General features: G+C 46.0%; 1 protein-coding gene across 5 annotated transcripts in view; it reads right to left on the minus strand.

Moving 5' to 3' along the window:
* Positions 1-15,061, minus strand: part of LOC146206682 (M-phase inducer phosphatase 3-like) — a 215,797-nt gene that overhangs the window by 14,769 nt on the left and 185,967 nt on the right. For all 5 annotated transcript variants that reach the window (XM_084591476.1, XM_084591474.1, XM_084591473.1 and 2 more), the window contains 2 exons: positions 14,694-14,821; positions 1,440-1,551 (listed from right to left, as the gene is read on the minus strand). In XM_084591476.1, the coding sequence (XP_084447602.1) occupies positions 1,440-1,551; positions 14,694-14,821 (240 nt within the window). The remainder of the gene's footprint in view (positions 1-1,439; positions 1,552-14,693; positions 14,822-15,061) is intronic.

The following is a 15,061-nucleotide window of genomic DNA, read 5'->3' on the forward strand; positions in this document are numbered from 1 at the left end:
CCCTGGTTGTTTTATACTGGTATGTTATAGTTGAGTTTCCACAAATGGATTGGATTGGCCCTCAGCAAAATTGCAGGTAGCCAACGCGGTTCTTATTTTTCGACAAATCTAATGCGACTGCAAACTTTTGTGGCTAGTTGGGACATTTTGGTGCAGCATGGCACAACTTATGCTTATGGCGCAGCTTAGCAAAGAAATATGCAGCTGTATCAAAATGGCGCAATTCGCGCACCTGTTGCACCTCTGCATTAGCCACAGGACCCTAAGTACCACACTGGTTTGGGGGAACTCTGCTGCAAGTTTATAGAAGATGCCACTACAGTATACGGTATTTATTCACGGAATACATGAACCCACCTTTTGGTAAAGGTATGTTGACATGAGTTTGGGTCGAGTGTTCATTATGCGAGAAAAAAAAAAAAAAAAGATTTTTTGTGGGATTCGAGATTTCATACCATATGTCTGTTCATCCATACACCCATAAATCATCAACAAAAGCATGCAGTCAGCTGTGATCATGTCACTGGTTCACTTCAGAAGGGGTTTGCTGTTATTTAAGACAGATTTAAGGTTGTAGACGGTGGCCAATTGCAGCGAGGCAAATCAAACTTGCAGAACACCGGGCTTGCGCAACCGGCAGCACAGCTGAGAAAGCCGCGCAGTGACAAAAGTGGGAGGTGGGTCCCTTACTCGCCCACATACCATACCGTACAATGTGCTGAGACTTCAGTCAAACAAGAGGCATCTTGCTTGTTGTGAAAATGGCAGTTATTTATATGTTTTCTGTGAAGTGTTGTGACAAAAAAATTTGAGGTTGAAGTGCATTCTGTGATGGGCACACACTCCTAACTTTTAAAAGTGCTGCTGCCTCTTCACGCATGCCAAGACGAGTCCAGCGCAATGAGGTGTTTATTCAAGTTTGTGTAGCACATGCCGCCCAAAAACTGTTTAAAGTCACAGCTATGCATGTGTGCTGTGCCTATCCACAGAGACTGAACTTGACTTTATGTGAATCTGTCTTCTTCAATTCTGAACGATCAAGCTCCCCCTCTACACATCGTATGGTGGCTTGGCTACAGGTAGTGGGGCTCTGGCAAATGACGTTCGATAAACCAAGAAAAGCATGTGAAATTTCAGTCGCTCTTGTACACTGGATCTATGGAGGCATATGGCAATAATAAGCTAGAATAATCAAGCATACTCTAAAAACCAAGGCTCTGGATGGCACCGTATATTTCACAAGAATTACAAAATCTGTTGCATATGAGGGGGCACTGAGTGTCGAAGCAAACATTTTTTTAATAAGTGCTGCATGGGCACCTCAGCAACAGTGACAGAAATTATAGTCTAAGATTGCTAAAACACCCTAACAATATCCAAATGAAATGCATGCTCAGGAGGATGAGAAAACAGCCATTCAGCATTTCTGCATAGCCTACCTGAAAGTTTTCATAGAATGCCTTGTATCCACCTTCAAGAACATAAATTTCGGGATGTTTCAAGGCAGGATACTTGTTCATCTGTCTGTCCTTTTCACGTAGGAGTCGTGAGCTGCATTGAAAGGAAACAAATTTTAGTGTTTTCAACCACTGTTGCTCTAAGAACCATGTACAGGTATGGAAGAACACTTTAAGGACCCAGAGTTGCAGACAACAGTTTACTTCTCCTGTGTTTTGAAAGGCAGTTGGCATTAGTTCCAGAGGATGGAGCATGAAAGTCTCCTTATGCTTCATTGCTTTTCAATTACTTGCTTAGGCCAACCATGTAGAAATAAATTGTTCCCTGTAAACTTTTGTCCAAGATTCTATGAGAAAAGCACATACAAAAAAAGAACAGAAACCTACAATATATGCTTGAGCTTTTGCATGCATGGTTAACAGCCTAGCTGACTGAGATTGACTGCCAGGAGAAAAACTGAGGACCTGGCATCATGTAGGTGGCCGAGAACTCCACGAGGAAGGTCTACAGTGCTTCTACTTCTTATGAAGAACAGGTAAGGCCATTTGTATATCAAATAAAGCCATAATTCATCTGATTCTTGCACCTCGAGCAGATATCTTAAATACTATATTAAGGGGGTAGTTCTGTCTTAAAACAGAAATTTGTATAATTGAAGTCACTATTATAAAACCTTGAGAATATGCATTTTTGTGTGCCGATTCAAAACATGCAATTTAATTTTATGCAAAGCAATGTCTTGAGTGCTTATGCAACATGTTCTGTAAGCTTTTGTGAAGTGCATTCAAGAAATTTTGCTGCAGACAATTAGCGAAATGCACACTATTTGCTTTTCTTGGTGTTAAGGAATGCAATAAAAGTAAAATAATCTGCCAATAATAGAACTTGAATTATATGGTATCAAAGATCCATTTTACAAACAAGAAGAGTTCTTTCTGCGTCTGATGCAGCTGCTCTCGGTGATAATTTCATCATTACTGCATTTCTTCACGTTAAGAGACTCAATGACACATATTAAAAAAATTTCCTTGCAGCCTAATTTGTAAAATCTTTTCACAACAGTTGTATAAGTGCTGAAATAAATTTTTCTTATGTCAAATTTTATGGCATATTAAGGACTGTCATACAAAAATATGGTGTAGAACCCCTTTAAAGTAAAGTCCCTGAGACTGGCAAAATTTTTTACTTTACTATATCAGTGGTTGGTGATAAATGGTCCTGAAGTTGCCGTTCGGTAACTAAATGGCTACTTACTGAACAAGTCTTGTTACTTAATGAAAGACAACACTCTGAAATACCTTCTAACTCTCTCTTATTGTCTCTTCGTACAATTTTTTCAGTTATAAGATTTTTTTGTTAACATGTTGTGGAAGTAATTCTTAAGCATGAAGGCAATGTGCCTATGAATACAACTGAGTTTGATTTCATGTGAAAACCAAAGCGTTGTATGAGCACGCCATCATCTTCTGCTGTTTCTATCAATAAGAAGGCAATAGATGAGATAAGCGCGCGGAAGTCAAGTGCTGCAAAACCGAACATGCCGTGCCTCCAGTTCTTGCCACTGCTGCGTCGTGCTGTGAATGTTTAGTCGTTTCTTCCCTTCCCTATTTCTCGCTGCACTTTTACTCTCCTTTACTTTCTGAACGGATCACGCCGCCTTCTTTCCATGCTTGTAGACAGCTTTACTTCTTTTTTTCCTATGCGCTGCATGCTTTTCCTCACGGCTCCAAGGCTTACGTAAAGGTGGCTTCTCCTGAGTATTACTAAGCTTAGTGGTAAAGCAATTTAAAACACCGCACTTTTTTTTTTTTCTAAAGAAAAAAAATTTGCTCCGCGATTTTAGGTAGCACGCGTGTGGCAATATTATTTCGTGGGAAAGTGTCACAGCGGCCAGATGCACTTAACTATAACAAATTTTTATCAAAAATGCCTTTACTATAAAGAGGGGAAAATATACAGTCGTCTATGGAAGATGAACTGGGACTTCAGTTTCACTAGGGTTTTTACTATATCCAAGTTTACTATAGCGGGGTTCTACTGTAAATAAAAAATTTACAATTGAGGTTTTACTAATCAAAAGCTTTTTTCAAGAACTAACTTTACTACACCCAGTTTCTACTCACAGTTACACCGCAATGAGTGGAGTCTAACAATGCACAAAGCTGGGGGCACTAGCTAACTACCAGGTGCCTTGTACTAGAACAATGTTTTCAGTTACCATATATACTCTTGTAAGGACCACCCCCATGTAAAGGCCGCACTCCCAACTTGGTGGCAGTAATATAAAAAAAGAAGAAAAGAAATTTGAGACAAAAAACTGTTTCACACATGCTCAGCCTGGACCCAGAGAGACAGGGTCCGTAAGCGAAGTTATGTCATTTTGTGCACTCAGTGCTTGCACCAGAAAGGACGAAACGTTATACAGTAGACTCGCGATAATTCAAACCCTGATAATTTATACTTTCGGTTAATTCAAACAGAAATCAAATTTTGGTTGGTTTGTCATGTTTTCAATGTATTTCAATGCCGCTTAATTCAAACACCGCAATTTGGTTAATTCATACTTTTTGCTTATCCATACCGGAAAATTATCGGCTATCGTTTCTGCCACTGGCAAAAAATCTGAATTCTTATAACACTACAACAATGAAAAAAGTGAAAATAAGCGCATTATGAATTAAAAAAGAAAAGAAAGTGGAGAAGAGCCTAACAAATGAACGTTCAAAACGAAACAAAAGCCTCCCGAAGGGCACTGCTCAACTTATTGTGGCTTTTTAGCCAGTTCAATGGAGAAAATTCGAAATTAAAACATCACTTGGCCCTCAAAACTTGTGGAAAAGACGACTGTCCACCTGCGCTTGTCAAAATTCTCAAAACTGCAGGAGAACAAAAAAACAACAACAAAAAAAAAAAAAAAATAAAAAAAAAAAGGGATGCGAAAGTGACGGTAGTAGCGTCGGCCGACTGCGAATCACGTGACCGCTCGTGCTTTTCTTTCCCTGGTTGGTTGTCCGCGTTGGTAGCACCATCAGGGGTGTGAAACTCCCTGTACCTCCCAGCGGCCACGAATTACAGACGCTAGCCCCAAATTCCACATTATAGCGGGAAGGGGCGCGTAAAAAATGGACTTGACGGGGGAGGCCATATAGTGGAGCGGTCCAAAAAAACGGTGCGCTGAAGGGTGTGTCGGTAGGTTGCTTCAAGCAGCGCGGGTCACGCACGCTCTGCCCATGGATTTTCTACCCTCATCATCGTTCTGCCGCGCCGCGACCGGCTCGCGGCACGAACAGTGTGATGGAAAGAAAAACCACAAGCATTGCATTCTCGGGGGCGCAAGCACTCGCGAGCAAGTGTACCCGACCGCAGCAAGAAATAGCACGAAGAACAGCAGATATTGTTTCCCTTTTTTATTAGCTGCACGTGAAACAGAAAATGAAAAGATGCGACGAGGCATCCCTCACACAGACATACTTTACATAGCCAGAAGTTCACAGTAGTGTTCTGTGTTCTGCGCTAACATTGTAATCTTGCATGCTTGCTTTATCACTACAAAAGAACTCAGTTTGCCGGCACTGCTTATATGAAATTAAATAAATGATGCACATATTCATTCCACGCATTCCATACCATTAAAGCAATGTAGAAACATGGAGCAAATACCTGCGTTCTAGTTACCTAGTGGTTGGTATTTGATGCAAGTAATCACGTATGTCACTGTGCTATATATTAACCAAAATGCATGATTAAAAATTTACACTATCCTTCCTGGAAGAACCGTCTTCTTCGAAACGTACTTACGTCTCTCCACAGCACATGAAGGTAACAAGTTCAACACGAACCACAGCGAATATCGCCGAGTGTAATGGCCAGCACAATCAGCAGACGAGATGGGTCCATGGAACTGGAGCTGCACGCAGACAAGTCTCTCGTCTCACAAAGGGGCGAAGAGCCAGCAAGAATGAGATGCACAGAGTAACAAAACCGCGACAAAAAATCGCTACTTTGGCCGATAAGCAAACACGCGGAGAATTCACAGTGCTAGGCTAAGCAGAAGACCGACGCAGACGACGGTTCTAATTCAAAACGAGCGGAGTCGCAACGGTTGCAGCGGTTCACGCGAGGACGAAGCAAGCCACGCAGCGGAGTCGGCGGCGCCGTCAGTGCGAGGGGAAAATTTAGGCGTGAGGGAGAAGTCCTCCTCCCAGCTTTTTCTTTCCTCCTTTCGCCCCCGCGTGGGAGAATTAGACGGGACGGAAGTGCCGCTGACTTTCCACAGCCTGGCACCATGTCTCAGCGAGGGAAGTATCGGACGCTCTCTGTGAAAGAAACATTGACCGCCATAAAAGAAGTTGAGGCTGGTACGAAGGAGACTGCTGTGGCATTGAAGTATGGGATAACGAAAAGTACGCTGACAATGATTGTGAAAGCGAAAGACAAGCTGCGAAACAACGCAAGTCACTTCGCTCCTGACAGAAAAAGGCTTAGGGAGGCGGTGCATCTGGAGCTTGAGAAGGTGGTTCTCCTTTAGCTTAAGCGCGCTTGGAGCTCCAATCTACCAGTAAGTGGACAGATTTCGCAAGAGAAGCCCGATGAACTGTCTGTGCGCTTTGGAATTGACGATTTCAAGTGTAGTGATGAATGGGTGTCGCGACTCAAGGATCGACATGGCCTCGCTTTCAAAATTGTAAGTGGAGAAGCGGCAGCGGTGAATGAGGCGGTTACTATCGACTGGCAGCAGACGCGTCTTCAGAGCCAACTGCTTGAATACTCCCCGGCTAATATTTATAATGCTGATGAAATGGGACTATTCTTCAAGTGCCTGCCTCAGCATTGTGTCGCAAGGGGGGAACGTTGTACCGGCGGTAAGCTGAGCAAAGAGCGCTGACTAACAGTCATGGTTTGTGCCAATATGGATGGGAGCCACAAGCCCGAACTTTTTGTTGTGGGCAAATTCACGTGCGTGGATGACGAAACCTTTGTTTGAAGAGTGGCTGCGGAAACTTGACGTGGTGTTCAAGCGCGATAAAAGAAAAATGCTGATGATTGTCGACGACTGTCCCGATCACGGCGATGTGGATGGCCTGGAGGTAATTCGTCTTGAATTCCTCCCTCCAAACACAACTGCTGTTCTTCAGCCCCTGGATCAGGGGGTGATCAAATGTCTGAAGACAAACTACAGGAAGCTACTATTTAAGAGGATGCTAATATGCATGGACAATTCCATGCCGTACAGCGTAAAATTGCTGTCGTCGATGGGAATGCTAGCTGACGCATGGAGTGCAGTAATGCCAACAACGATATGGAACTGCTTCCAGCATGCCTTCCACATACCAGGTCACAGCAGTGATACTTTGCCTGACTGTGCTCAAAATGAAAATGAAGACTGCCTCCAAATGGAGAGCGATGATGCAGGGCTAGTGCTTTCTGCCCTCCAAGCACACAACATAGCTGCTGACCTCAGTGAATTTGCAGCTGCTGACAATAACCTATGCATGTGCAGGGAAGACAATCTGGACGACTTGGTAGCCGAGGTGCTGCCAGCAAAGTACAGCAGCGAAAGTGAAGAGGAGGAATCAGAAGATTGGTTGGTTTGTGGGGTTTAACGTCCCAAAGTGACTCAGGCTATGAGAGACGCCGTAGTGGAGGACTCCGGAAATTTCGACCACCTGGGGTTCTTTATGTGTACTGACATCGCACAGCACACGGGCACCTTGCTTTTCGCTTCCATCGAAGAGCGGCCGCCGAGGCCGGGATTCGATCCCGCACCCTTGGGAACAGTAGTCGAGTGCCGTAACCACTGCGCCACCCCGGTGGGTGGAATCAGAAGTAATCCTCAGTGACAGCAGCACAAGCCTTCAACTACCTTGCTGGGGTCCAGAAATTTTTGATTGCAACAGAAAATTTTGAAAAAGAACTGGCTGCTCTTACTGTCCCTGGGCGTCTCTTGTCGTTTTAGCTCTAGCTTACCCTGACGTCAGTTTCGAGCTTTTCGATTTTCCGAAAATGGCATCGGGTGCTCTCCCTGCAGCAACCAGTGAATTGCACACCAGAGGTTACACTCGTCCCGAAAGAAAAAAAGGAAGTCAGAAAAAAAGATCAAACTTGGAGATTCTGTGTTGATTACCGCCACCTCAATCAGATAACTAAAAAAGACGTTTATCCACTCCCGAGAATTGACGACACCCTTGACTGCTTGCATTGTGCCAGCTATTTTTCCTCGATCGACATGCGTTCCGGCTACTAGAAAATAGCTGTCGACGAACGGGATCGTGAGAAAATCGCATTTGTCATCCCTGACGGACTATACCAATTCAAGGTCATGCCATTTGGCCTCTGTAATGCTCCTGCGACCTTCGAGCACATGATGGACTCGCTTCTCCGTGGCTTCAAGTGGACAACGTGCTTATGCTACTTAGATGATGTTTTCTCTCCCACGTTCACAAGTCACCTTCAGTGGCTTTCTATGATACTGGCAGTCTTCCGCCACACTGGTCTGCAACTCAATGCAAAAAAATGCAGCTTCGGTTGCCGCCAGATCAAAATCCTGGGACATTTGGTTGACGCAAATGGTGTGCAGCCCTACCCTGATAAAGTTTGTGCAGTCCGCGAGTTTCTTACACCACGTAATACAAGTGATGTGCGAAGTTTTCTCGGGTTCTGCTCCTACTTCCGTCACTTCATTCGAAACTTCGCTGACCTAGCAGGTCCCCTTACCTCCCTTCTGCAGAAAAAGTGAATTTTCTCACGGAGCTGTGAGCAAGCTCAGGCCTTCACAACGCTCATTTCCGCCCTCACCGCTCCTCCTGTCCTGGCGCACTTCGACTCGTCTGTGCCTACAGAACTGCGCACCGACGCTAGCGGACATGGTATTGGCGCCATCCTTGCCCAGCACCAGCATGGCCACTCTCGTGTGATTGCCTAGCCAGCCGCCTTCTATCTCAGTCCGAGCGTAATTATTCCATTATGGAGCGCGAATGCCTTGCACTTGTTTAGGCGTTGACCAAATTGCGCCCTTATTTGTTTGGGCGGCCCTTCAGCATAGTGACGGACCATCATGCCTTGTGTTGGCTGTCTTCACTTAAAGGTCCACTGAAACGGCCACCAAGAAGCCATTGATAAACGTGTTCAGTGTGTAGAACAAATACTTTTGAGCAATAACCCAAAGTATAACTCCTTGGAACAAAGCCAGCGATTTATTATTAATTTTTAAAAACAGCGTTTTTTGAAATTCGCGGGCAGAGAAGTCGTCGTTTAGCGGTGTCGCATGGAACTATTTCCTTAACCCGTGACGTCACGGGTGAGTTGACTGGCAAGGCTTGCTAGAAGCTGCCATTCGCTGCGGCCACTGCAGCCATGACATCATGGACACACTTCCGGTTGCTGCGAAAGTCGTCTGCTCGTGCGCTGCTCGAACCCTGTGCGGGCTGTTACACAGCTAGCCGCCCTTATCGGTTCGGCGGCCATTGCCCTTCAAGTACAACAACCGAAGCGACGCAGTGATCGGCGGAACGAAGCTGCATTTACAAATATCTTATTTATATAACGTTCTTTCAGGAGTACCGGAGTGTCGTCCGACGAGGCGTCAACAGCACGGTCAAGCACCGCATGATGGCAGCACCTCCTCGACCGCCGTAATCACCGCCGATGTGGCTCCTCCTCCCGCATACCGTATGCGAACGACAGGGCGGATCGTTAGCACTGATGTCCAAAATAAAACGTGCTAAAATTTGTTGGCGTCTGGAATACTGAGCCGAATATCAAGCATGAAGCCCTCGTGAGGATCGCCGACCAGCAGAAAATTGCTGGTAAGAGCGATAGCCGTGATACAAGCAAGTTTCTGCTCAGGCCAGCTGCCGCTGGTGTATTTCGGCTGATACGATCTGCTCGTACTAACTCTGCGATTAATGCGTCACCAGAGTTAATCCTATTTTTTTACTACGGCAGGATAGGATTCACTATAAGGCAGTTTCATAAGTAGACGATTTACGACAGCGTTGATCAGTTCCAAAGCGCCGACCGCCACGGCTTCGAAGCGAAACAATTTAGGCCTAGCGACGACTAGGGACGGTCACGCACAGCGCCGTCGTTCGCCGCGCTCGCGCGCCACACCCTTGCGGTAATTGTGTAACGTACCTCAGCCTGCTCGCGGCGTCCCATGCTGCAAGCATTGCAAACTCGTGTACTTTCATAGCTAAGGCCGGGCATTTTTTGACGTTCTGCTCAGTAACAAGCCTTTCAAACGATACCGCAGGCAAGACAAGGCTTCAGTACGCAGTCGGTGCACTGTCAGCCGTAATCGAAGACGTCGGGCGGCACCATATTCTATACATCGATCTTTAAACATGATACAGTGGGCAAATGAATAACTTTGTGAAGCAGACCCGCTCGTACGTTTCGCGCACTCGGGCGCCGACGAGTAGCCTCCGTCAACAGACACCGTTAAACCTCGATTAACGACACAAACCGAGGTCGCTAAGCTCGGTTTGCGATAACCGCGGTTAGTGGTGTAACCATGGTTTGGTCCGCAGTGTAACACGGGCTAACCACGGGTTCGCGGTTACACTAACCGTCGCTGCGCGAACTGGCGAACTCCTCAGGTGTGTGCGAGCGAGGACGGGTTGACGCGAGTACGCCAGCGAGTGAGCGCGCCTCAACCAGAAGTTCGTCGAAGTGACATAGTTTTGGGCGAAGCTTTGAACTTGCTTGTATTCTTTATTTCTTTATGGCTCCCTTCGGTGTACGAGTTGAGAGGGAAAATTGAACGGGTCATTTTTAATCGCCAATATCTCTGGTTTGGCAGAAGCTAGATCAAAAATTTTTGCGGGAGAATGATGGGTGGTTCAATATCTATCAGCGTTATGGCGTTGTTTACCCTTCTTGATGACCCATTTCAGGGGACCTTTAAGGACCCTACTGGCCACTTAGGTCGCTGGACCTTGTGATTACAAGAATACACGTTTACTGTTGTGTACAGATCAGGCCGCCTACATCAAGACGCCAACTGCTTGTCCCGCCACCCCGTTGACACTCCTGAACATCCTGACAATACTGCTGACTGCGTTTTGTCCATTTCGAACTTTCTTCACATCGGTGTCGAACAGAGTCGTGATCCTTCCCTGCGCCCCATTATTGATCACCTGCGCAACGACAGCACCGATCCGTCCATCAGTATGTTTGTGCTGCTTAATAGCACATTATACTGATGCAATATGCGCCCAGATGGTGTAGACCTTTTGCTTGTTGTTCCGACACATCTACGCTCTGCTGTTCTTGCGCACCTTCATGATGCTCCTACAGTAGGGCACCTGGGAGTGTCACGCTCATACGACAATGTTCGACGGCGATTCTACTGGCCTGGTCTTTACCGCTCTGTTCGTCGCTACGTCGCCGCCTGTGAGCTGTGCCAGTGCAGGAAGACACCGTCCCTTCCCCCTAGTGGGCCCCTGCAACCACTCGCAGTTACGACTGAGCCCTTTTCTCGAGTTGGTCTCGACCTGCTTGGGCCATTTCCCACATCAACCTCGGGGAACAAATGGATTGCCGTAGCGACCGATTACACCGCCCTGTATGCCATAACCAGAGCTATCCCCACCAGCTGTGCCTCCGACGTTGAAGACTTTCTTTTGCATGACGTCATCTTACTTCATGGCACTCCTCGTCAACTGCTCACCGATCACGGTCGCTGCTTCCTTCCTAAAGTTGTTCATGACCTTCTGCGCTCATGCGCTACGCACCACAACTTCACAATGGCCTACCATTCACAAACGGTCTTACTCGTACACTGACCGACATGATGTCAATGTATGTTTCTGCCCATCACCATGACTAGGATGTCTCTTTACCCTTCATAGCATTCGCTTATATCTCCTCACGGCATGATATTGCTGGATACTCCCCATTTTATCTACTCTTCGGCCGCGACTCTCTACATCCCTTCGACACCTTACTTCCTCTTGACGATTCATCCTGCAGTTACGCTTCTGATGTCATCGCCCGCGCTGATGTCGTCAGTCATATTACTCGAGACCGGCTTCGTACGTCTCAGCGTTCTCAAAAGCACCATTACGATCTCCAGCACCGTGACGCCTACTACCCTCCTGGCTCCCTCGTACTCCTCTGGCTCCCTGCCCGATGTGTAGGCATGTGCGAGAAACTTCTTCGGGCCCTTACCAGGCCTTGCGACAACTTACCGATGTTACATACGAGATTATCCCTGTGAACCGCCACTCTCCTACAAATCATCATCCAGAAGTCGTGCATGTCGCCTGTCTCAAACCTTATATCTCGCGCTCACCTGTGTAGTCTACGCACCAAGACTGTGCTTCTTCCGTGGAGTGGGGTATTGTTACGGTATGCAGTCAAAAAGACGATGACGAAGTGCTGGGCTAGTGGAGAAAGACAATGCTGCAGCAACGCTCTGGTTGTCCTGCGAGTGTGTCCCTGACGGTGAACTGTTGCGGCTACGACGTAAAATCTCGACGTTAGAGATGGGCAAGACGACTCATTTGAATGGCTCACTGGCTCACTTACATCTGTAGAGGTGAGTGGGTCGCTCAGAAGAGGCTGAATCTTTTATATATATATATATATATATATATATATATATATATATATATATATATATATATATATATATATATATATATTGACGTCCTTCCTTCCACGTTGTCTTGTCATCCAAGCGCCACCTAGCTCCAGACAAGTGCCCCGAAAAGCTGGGCGGTGGGGACTAAATAGGAACACATCTCTGCCCCTGACGTCAGTTTCGAGCTTTCCGATTTGTTGAAAATGGGGTCAGGCGCTCTCCGTGCTGGAACCCGCAGATTGCACACTATAGCTCTAGCTTACCCTGACGTCAGTTTCGAGTTTTCCGATTTTCCGAAAACGGCATCGGGCGCTCTCCCTGCAGCAACCAGTGAATTGCACACTATAGGTTACATTTGTCCCGACAAAAATCCCTAGAGGACAAACTCTGGCTCGCAATTTCTCTTTCTTTTTTTTTTCACTGTGCTTCGGTACGCTGGCTTCCCGGCGTCTTGCCTTGATCGCACGCCGCCAGTAAGGAGACATTGGATGGCAGAACGGCAACTATCGTGTTACTGCCGGTGCGATGCTCCTTTGTGTTTGGTGCAAACGGCAGTTGTGCGACAAACGCGACGGGCATATGGTCATTATTTCCCTCTTCTTACCTCCCACTGACCTCTTTCACTTCTCTTCCGATCAGATGTATAAAAGTTGTAGTCAGTGCTCTCTGTGTCCACTTCTATCTTCGTCCTCGTCCTACGCGCTATTTCATCAAACGAGCAAACTGCACGTTCGATTGTCTTTTAAGGCACGAAAGACTTCGACTTCAAATAGTGTTGTTAGATCAGCGAACAACGACCGATGAGTGTCGTGAGACATCGTTCGAACGGCAGTATGGCAATGAACGGCACCATTCTTTGCCAATTAAGGCTTCTTTACTCCCCCCTTCAGTGGCATCGGGTGCCACACTATATTACGCATACAGAGCCAAAGGGATTGCCGCGGACCACTTTACACAACGGACGAGTATGAGTACCAGTTCCCACTCGTTGGCATGGAACGAAACCCCAAAACTGCATGATAAAAAAAAAAAAAAAAAAAAAAAAGAACTTCGGGCACCAGCAGCAGTGCGGCCGCGGTACCCGCGGGAAGATCCGAAGGCTATGGGTTGGTTGTGACACTAACAAGGAAGGGCGGTATAGTTGCTTTTTCGCTTTGCGTTTTGAAAAATCTCACCCAGCTTAGACAGACAAGGCTCACTGAACGAGAGGGAACCGGCTTTTCAAAAGAACCGCCTTTCCAGCCATCTAGCAGATCTCCATCCATAGAACAAAAGCAAAAGAACCACCTCACTCGCTCTCCAAAAGAATGGCTCATTCCGCTCAAAAGACAGCTGAGGGCGAGCGAGAAAGGGCAGGGTGATGATCGCTAATAGATGGCGCGGAAGTCGTACCCGCCTGTGACGGAAAGTATACGGAAAGGTTCACTGAATGAGAGAACCAGCAACCGAAAGATCCGACGGCTCCGACTGCCCCGGATCCGAGGGATCCGGCTCCAACTTTGCGAAGCCAAATGGCTCACCCGCTCTTTGAAAGGAGTAGCTCCGAAGATCCGGCTCGCTCCAGAGCGACCCATCTCTACTCGATGTGCCTCATAACAATATACTTGATTTTCTCAATTCTTTGACAGCGATGCACGCAGAAATGCCGCCCAGAAAAGCCATCCCAAATCGACAGTTGTGGGTCGCGTAGGCACATAACCTATATCATCCATATTTCCAAAGCTTTATGTATGCGAAGGATTAGCCACGTCTGCGCTAGCTTATCATAGAAATGCTATTGCTGCATAAAAAAAAAATGGATGCATAATCAGGGCAGCGCTGCAGTCAGAAAATGTTGAAGGAAAAATGCCTGTCCCCTGTAAGGGCTACACATCTTTAAAACTACAGAAAAAAAGTGGTGCCCTTACACGAGTATATATGGTAACCTTTGCTAGTTTTAAACATTTTTTGATGCTTGGCTTATCTGTGGGTTAGTTCAAAAGCATGATGTGGAAGCAAAAGGTGAGAACACTGGCACTGATAGGATGCTTCATTGGCATTACTGCTACCAGGCGCTACCCACTAACGACATCCTGCACCAATGTGGCTGAACATTTCAATTAGCTGCTGTGATGCTGAGCGTTTTCGCTGAGTACAAATGAAGACAGGAAGATCTATAAAAGACAGAAAAGCTGTATGCAATGCGATAGCTGTTAATACCCAACTTGGAGAGCAGTATAGGCCGATTTTAAAGATAAAGAGCACGAAAACGGCATTTAATGCCCATACAAAAACGTGTGCTGATGAATAATTTTTACTTGAAAGAATAACCTGAAAAAGCACAACTCATCAAACATTTTGATGAATGGCTAAATTTCTGCCTGAATTCGAACAAAAGAAATAGTGCCCGATTTTTATCCACTAATAAAAAAAAACGCAGCCAGAAAAATAACGGGCCTAAAGTATGAGGTATCTTCGGTGTTGACATACTATCCACATACACAAAATTGAAAACAGAAAGGAGCATGATAAAAAAAGAAAAAAAAAATTACTGCAGCTTTTTTAACAAGTAAATTGCAAATGGACATTGTTCGAGCAAGCTTTTTTTTTTTTTTTTTTTTTTTTGCTCGAAGAACGCACACATAATAAAAAAGCAGCTGAGTGAACTCACAGCTTTGGACCACGTTCTGAGGAAAATTCACAGTGAAAGACCAGGGCTCGACGCGAGCTGGAACTCGGTGCAGCTTTCTCGAGGAACTCTGACAACAGGTCCTCCGAGCTGAACACATTAACGGCACCCTGAAAGAAGACCAATTGAAAGAGATAACAAGTGAATGCAAAGCATAAAAGCAAAAAACGTTTTTCGAAGACGTAATTGAAAAAACAATCAGTCACAGAGCACTGACAGTACACCATCTGTATCGAGCTCCCGAGTTCCATGCCACAGAGCAGCGTGGGGGAAACCAATGAAGTTCTAGTACAATTTTCAACTGATCTCTCTCCTTTACCACAGCTTTCATTCTGCAGCACCTTAGTGGT

Source organism: Amblyomma maculatum, chromosome 1 (genome assembly GCF_055883805.1).
Source record: "Amblyomma maculatum isolate TAMU_Amacu chromosome 1, ASM5588380v1, whole genome shotgun sequence".
Classification (NCBI taxonomy): Eukaryota; Metazoa; Arthropoda; class Arachnida; order Ixodida; family Ixodidae; genus Amblyomma; species Amblyomma maculatum.